This window comes from Tamandua tetradactyla, chromosome 4 (assembly GCF_023851605.1).
Source record: "Tamandua tetradactyla isolate mTamTet1 chromosome 4, mTamTet1.pri, whole genome shotgun sequence".
Classification (NCBI taxonomy): domain Eukaryota; kingdom Metazoa; phylum Chordata; class Mammalia; order Pilosa; family Myrmecophagidae; genus Tamandua; species Tamandua tetradactyla.
The window spans coordinates 1,962,614-1,969,588 of record NC_135330.1 but is presented as its reverse complement, the minus strand read 5'-3'; the positions used below and the strand labels follow the sequence as shown (position 1 = coordinate 1,969,588).

The 6,975-nt window shown below is 52.5% G+C and overlaps 1 protein-coding gene across 1 annotated transcript; it reads left to right on the top strand.

Moving 5' to 3' along the window:
- Positions 1–9: 9 nt before the first annotated feature.
- LELP1 (late cornified envelope like proline rich 1) lies at positions 10–2,184 on the top strand. The gene is made up of 2 exons (XM_077155947.1): positions 10–149; positions 1,740–2,184. Exon 2 carries the CDS (start codon positions 1,761–1,763, stop codon positions 2,061–2,063), a length of 303 nt encoding a protein of 100 aa, XP_077012062.1. The 5' UTR covers positions 10–149; positions 1,740–1,760; the 3' UTR covers positions 2,064–2,184.
- Positions 2,185–6,975: the final 4,791 nt, after the last annotated feature.

Below are 6,975 nucleotides of genomic sequence, written 5' to 3'. Positions count from 1 at the left end.
TGATGACCTCACAAGTGATACTCCCCCTGCCCCTACCGCCAGCTTCCTCATTGCCAGGCAGAGGAACTGGGGAGAGCCCACCTTCCCCAGCACAGCCACACCACCCACTTCACTCAACTGCTTGTCAAGTTCTCTGCCAACACAAAGGGGTAGGTTGCAATTAGACCACTGGGAATGGTCCCTTTTCTTTCTGGCCTGTCATGCCACAGGCTCTGAGCAGGGCTGCGATGGTTGTGTTTGGGTGAGAGGTTCCTTTCATTTTTACTAGTTAAGTCTGGGATGCCCTTGACTCTCAACAGAAACCTTGACAATTTTGGAGCGCAACGTAATGCTCCATCTTCCCAGAGAGCCATACTAGTGCTACAACTAAAGTAAAATAGGTAAAATTTTATTTTTATAGCATTAAAGGGATTCAATAGGGCAACAATTAGATCTAACCTAAAGTTCAATCAGGGACGAAAAAACCTTATCCATGTCCTAGAAGTTAAACTGCCCGTTTAGGAAGACCTGCTCGGGTAAAACTCTACAGAGAAGAAAAGAAATTTCCTTCTTAAAATCATATTCTGTGGTTCTAGCCTTCAAATTTTCAGAACAAGTAGAATTTCCTGCTGTCTCCCCCTTCCAGTAACCATTAGGCAGAAGGGGGAGCAGGGAGAATCTGGAGCCGTCCACTGAAACCCAGTCCAGAGAGGAATTCAATGCCCTCCCCAGCTCTCAGTGAGGAAAGCAACTCTGGAAGCTTCTGTGCCTCAGGCCAGATGGGGTGGGCAGAAGTCCGGTCCCCAGGCCCACAGACAGACATCCTGAGGCTTCTCCAGGGGGACGGGACGTGGCCTTACAGCAGGGCTTTAAGAACCGTTTTTGTGCCGGGCAGGCCTTCAGCAGTCTGATCAAGCTCCTCAGAATAAAGTTTTTAAATGAATAAAATGAAATTCAGGAGGAGAAAGTGCCCAAAAGGGTATTATTGGGATAACTGAAAACCTGGAAATATAGATGATAAGCATCGTATCAATAATAAATTTCTTGAACTTGAGGTACTTAATGTAGTGACGTAAGTGAATATCCTTTTCCTTAGGGAACATACATAGAAGAATTAAGTGCTCAAGCGTGATGTACGCACCCTACACGCAAATATTTAGAAAGGACAGACAAATAGGAGGATAATACACGAAAGGGAAGAAGGAAGGACGGAAGGGGCCGAGGGAGGAAAAGAAAGAAAGGAAGGGAGGTGGGGGAGGGGGAGGGAGCCAATGAAAGAAGGAAGGAAGGAAAAGAGATAGCAAATGTGGCAAAATGTTAGAAGGTGGTAAATCTGGGTAAGGGGTGTATTGGAGTTACCTGCATTTTGTACTATTATAATTTTGTATTATTTTTGCAAATTTCCTGTAAGTTTGAAATGATCTCAAAATAAAAAGATAAACAAGTAAAGTAAAATGCAGGGGGCGGAGAAGATACCACGTCCACTGCAATACATGTCTTGGGGCTGGGGGTGCAAAGGAGCCAGGCTGGGCCCACTAGGGAGGATGGGTGGCGATGAGGTTAAGTGGGAACAGAGTGAGGAACAGGCGGTCTATAAAGAGGATGGCAAAAGCACTGCCGTGGCGAGACGGCGGTCTGGAGCCTGAGCTCACCCTGGAAGAAGCTGTCTTAAGGGCCAGGACGGCCGGAGGCGGGCGGCGGGCGGCCCTCTGACCCGCAGTGGGCTCTGCCACCGAGTCCTGTCTGACCTCTCTTTGCAGGGCCCAGCTCATCCAGAAGCAATGTCGAGTGAAGATAAAAGTAAACCAAATGATCCCAAGAGCGAGGCCAAGAGCTGCGAACCCAAGTGTGAGGACAGGTGTGAGTCCAAGTGCCAGCCCAGCTGTCTGCGGAAGCTGATGCAGCGCTGCTGTGACAAGTGCCCGCGGGACAGATGCTCGCCGTGCCCCCCGAAGTGCCCGCCCCCGTGCCCCCCGCCCTGCCCCCCGCCCTGCCCGTGCTCGTGCCCGCCTCCGTGCTCTCCCAAGCCCTGTGCCAAGCCCTGTCCTCCTAAGTGCCCCCCGCCCTGCCCACCCCCCGAGTGAGGCACCCGGGCACTGCCCAGCCGGCACCTCCACTGACATTGTCACCGCGGCCTGCGCCGAGGAGCCGGAAGGGAAGGCGGGAACCGACAAGTAAAGGCGCTCCTCTGCTGTGCAAGGCTTATCCTCCAGGTGTCTTGACTGTTTGTGGTTTGCCTGCTGTTGGTACTGACATCCGGAGTCCCAGCGCCTCCGTGGTGGGTTCTCTGGATCTGGCCCCCTCCCCCATCCTGCTGCAAGAGGGAGGCACCCTCCCCCCTCTAAAGGGGTCCCCAGGGAGTGCCAGCCCCTGTAGGGTACAGCCCAGGGATCCACATGCACGAATGCGCTGGGGCCGGTTAGCCCAGGGGAGTGAGTGGGCACGAGGAGGGGAGGGGTGTGAGGGGAGGAGGGTGGGAAGTGAGGAAGGCTCAGGAGAAGCAATCTCCTTTTTGTCATTAGCCCCACTGCATGATGTTTAGGCCCCAGGCTCTGAGAGCAAGCTGCACGTGTTTAAATTCCAGCTCTGCCCCTACCACTAGTGGTCTCAAGTCAGTTGCTTGGCCACCTTGTGCCTCAGTTTCCTTCTCCATAGAAGAAACGTGGATGCTGCTGGCGGCTGTGTGGTTTCGAGAGCAAGCAGGCTGCTCACTGCTTCTCTTCCCGTTGGGCTGTAAGTCTCCTGAGAGCAACCGCCACAAACGCAGACCTGGAAGCACACGGCTGGGTCTTCTTGATAATAAGAGATAAGGAGCCGTGGATTGCACCAATGCCAACTTCCAGGTTTTGATGCTGAACTATATACAGCTATAAGCTGCTACCACTGAAGGAAGCCTAGTGAAGTGCTTCCTGCTAAGGACCTCATTACACTATTTTTGCAACTTTCTGGGTATCTACAGTCATCTTACCATAAATATACCCAAAAAATGGTAAAAAATAAGTCTGGGAGGCCTCTGGTTAGGAATACACAGGAAAAACACTCACAGTTGATGTGTTAGTGGGAATCATTTACAAGTAACTGAAGATAGAAGTCATTTCAAACTAGCTTAACTCACGAAAAGGGATTTAATGATTCATGTTGCTGGAAACGGCATGGGGGTGGGGGAAGAGTCATGGAATGAGGGGCTGTAGGAACCAGGACCGAAGACTAGCACTCCAGCTTGGCCACACGTCTCCCTGCTGGTCCCCACCTCTCCTTGGGGTGGGTCTCAGCTCCTCAAGGCCCCTCCATGTATCAAAGACCTTGACACGCTGCAAGTGCAGCATGTTGGCAGGCCAAGCGTGATGGCACTCCCCCGGCTTGCAGAAAACGATCTGACTGCCTAGGAGGACCACTGTGCCCAGGAGAGGAGAGAGTTTGCTGTGGGGATGACACCGGGGCTTAATTACCTCAGTCTACAGCATTTGAGTGGAAATAGGCTCAGGGTTCTCTGCTGTCACTGAGGCAATGCAACAGGCCAAAGTTGGGGTGCCCTGTGGAGTCCTGGTGCGTGAACAGCTGCCCTCTCGTTTGAGGCTGGAAGACGGTTCAGGAGGGGACACAGTAAGCACAAATAGCCCGAATGTGTCACATGAAACAGCGCTGGAGCCCCCCCAGACCAAGGTCATACAGCCAGCAGCCACCTTTAGAGCACAAGAGCTAGACAGCCTCTAGGGTGCCTCCCCTCACCTTTGCCAGGAGGAGGCGAGGGGCCTCGGGGTCTCCTAACGTGGACGAGGGCCTGGGTCCCTGTGGGGCCCTGCTGGATGCAGGCACCTCTGCCAGCCTGGGTGAGGGCACTGCAGGTGCCTGTGGGCAGCTGTCGGAAAAGGTGGACAATACTTCCACCTCACCAGAGAGCAAAAAGAAAAACGAAGCTGAGAGGAAGGGAGGGGAAAACGGGAAATTAGAGCAACGTGACATTCTCTCTCCCCTGCAGATTGATCGCTCTGAAGTAAGAGATCCCTAGGCTAAACAGTGTGCCGCTGTTGGCGGGAATTAACCAGGCAATCATCCTTTCAGGCAACAGTTTGGGAATGTGTATCAAGAGCGTAAACTATTCAATTCTTTGACCCAATTGTTCCACTTCTTGGAATCTATACAAATAACACTAATTCCCAAAAGGAGAAAAGCAATATAAATAAAAATACTTATCACAGTGTCACTAAGAAACAATTTAAATATCCAACAGAGGCTTTATTAAATTTTCATACATTACCTGACGAAACATTACATGATCATTAGAACACATAAAATGGAAAAAAGCATTTATCCTAATGGATGTATAGGATAAAGCAACTACGTTTCACCAGAAACTTCTGTGACTAATAATAGAAGGAAACTTGCCAACATTCTAAGTATTTTTAAGGCAGTGGGGTTATGGGTAATGAAGAGAGTATCTTTTTCAGTGGTTTCTGAATTCTCTTTAATATGATTTTCCTAAGTGAGACAAAAAGGAAGCAAGCACAAATACTTTAGAGACCCTTCCCCAAAGTTCTTTCATTTACTCAATGAAAAAAAAAAACAGGAAGGGGGGAGGGAAAGAGGGAGGGAGGGCTGTTGGGGAGGGAGGGAGAAGGGATCCTTTGGGGCACAGGGCCCCAGTCCCAGGCCTCCGGGAAGGGGGGCACGGGGGCTACATGGTCAGCGTGCCGAGGTGACTGTCAGAACTCCAGGCACAGACCAGGTGGAGGCTCTGAGGCCGTGAGACCCTCCATTGCCAGCTCAGTTCTCTTTCCTCCCGTGAAAAGGAAACCGAAGATAGCCGTCCTTATAATGGCTACTTTCCCAGCAGGGCTGGATCAAAGGCCCTTGCAGGGAAGATGGCTAGAACGTGATGAGCGTGTCACCTCCCTGAGGAACCCGTAATTACTCCCAGCCCAAATGGAAGAGGGTTTTATAAATAAATAAGCCACTGGAGGGAGGCATCGTGAGAATCTGTGCGGGGCCAGACCTGATGGCTGGCAGACAACGTGGCGAGGTGGGACCGAGCCCTCTCCCTTTATGGAAAAGCAGGCTGAGGGCGCATGAGGAAGGAGGCAAGAGGAGACCATCCCCCAGAACCCCTGGCAAAGCGCCTCCTTAAGAACCGGAAGAGTCCAGTGGGCCTTAGAAAAAGACTTCTAAGCTCCCGCAAACCAGGCAATGAGGGCAGCTGGCTGTGCCGCAGACCCGGCTGCCGCAAAAGGGCTAGGCTCTGTTTAAAGCTGGGAATAAACTCAGATTTTTGTATGCACCTCCACCTCCACGTCAGGAGGGAAACTGGGCAGACAGCAGGAAGCAGCCGGTGACCAGACCTGCCCTGTTTTCCTGCTCTTCACTCGCATGACCAACTATTCCAGCCCAGATGCCCGAGCAAAGCACACCCCGGGAAGCTTTACTGATGAAGTCATAACTGCTCCAATGCCACAGCTATTGATGCCCAGCAAATAAATAGATCGGCAAACACAGTAGGTCATTTGTCAAGCACATAAAGGTTTAAGATACAAACTGATCATAAAACGCATCCCAGGGTATTTTCAGCTGTGCCTTTCCTCCAGATCCCCTCAGACCTCTGGCTTCCGGGGCCGCGCACTCTCCCAGGCCCAGGGGGGTCCTGCTCAGACCCAGGCTCATACCTTTTCCCACCAAAACTCCCCTAAGGCCCCTGTCACCTCTGTCCCACACCACTTAGGAGCCCCTCCCGGGCTCCCCACGCTCTCGGCTCACCTCCTCCTGTCCTCACACCAACAAAAGCCAGCAAGGCCGTCTCTAAACCTCAGAGCCAAGCAAGCCACTCTCTTCGCTTCAAACCCTGAAGGCTCCCTTTGCCCGTGGCCCAGCCCGAGTGACCTGGCTTGGCACAGTTTCAGGACCTGCCCCCACTCCCTCTCCGACAGCTTTGCACCCCAGCAACAGGTTTTCCGAGCACACAGCAGTGTCAAGTGCGGCTCCACACTTCCTTCTCTAGCATTCCTCTTTCTTGCACTGAACCCTTCCCTCAATGAGCCACAGAATAACCTCTCGCCTTTAATTCAGTTCAGGGGTCACCTGCTCTAAAAAGCTTCCCCCACCTCCCACCTGCAGCCAGTTAGCAGTCCCCTCCTGCGGCCTCCAAGCATCCCCACGCCTTTGTCTACTGCAGAAAGTACCACACAGTTCTGGTCGGTTCTCTGCTATGTTTCTCCCACGAGACAGCAAGCACTTAGGCTTTCACCAAGAATAAATGAGGGACCACTCAGAGGCTACTGCGGCCCCTTTCCAAAGAGGAGAGGGGTGTGCTGAACCTCAGCAGATGGGGTCATCCTCAGGACTCTGAGGTGGACAGGGGGGAGAGGCTCAACACAGGTGGCCCGGGGCTGAAAGCAAGGCCCTGAGTCCTTTCTTAGCGATCAAGATGCAGGCGCTGGGAGCCCTCACCCTGGCCTCACAGGGAGGGCAGCGGCCTCTGAGAGGGTTCCTCACCTTGGAAAGCAGCACGGGTCCAGCAAAAGGCTCCCAATTTGGCTCCACTCAAACCAGCTGTGCAGCCCTAGCACCTATTTAACTGCAGTGAGGAAAGAGGAGCTCTTGGTTTTTTCAAGACCCCTTCTTGGGGAGGGGGGATTAAATGAGATAATTTATGCCAAGGCCCTGGCACGGGAAGCTGAACTAAGAAGGTCAAGCTGCCCGCAGGACCCAAGGGTGCAGGTCAAAGTTTGGAGTCACAACACATCACCTGGTGCAGATTCTTGCCCTCCGCTGTGTAAAGCAATGGGTTTGAGGGAGAAAGAGGGAATTGCAGGAAAGGAAGGAGAGACTGTTTGAAAGCAAGTAGATTTAGAGGCCAGCCCTCCCGCTCCATTCCCAGGCTGGGCCCAGGTCGAGCACAGATCACCCCGGCAGCCAGAAGGAAGCTTTTCCATCACTGGCCATCAGCTGCACATGGTGCCCTCAGTGCCTCGGTGAGGAAACGAAGGCCCAAGAGAGAAACAAGTG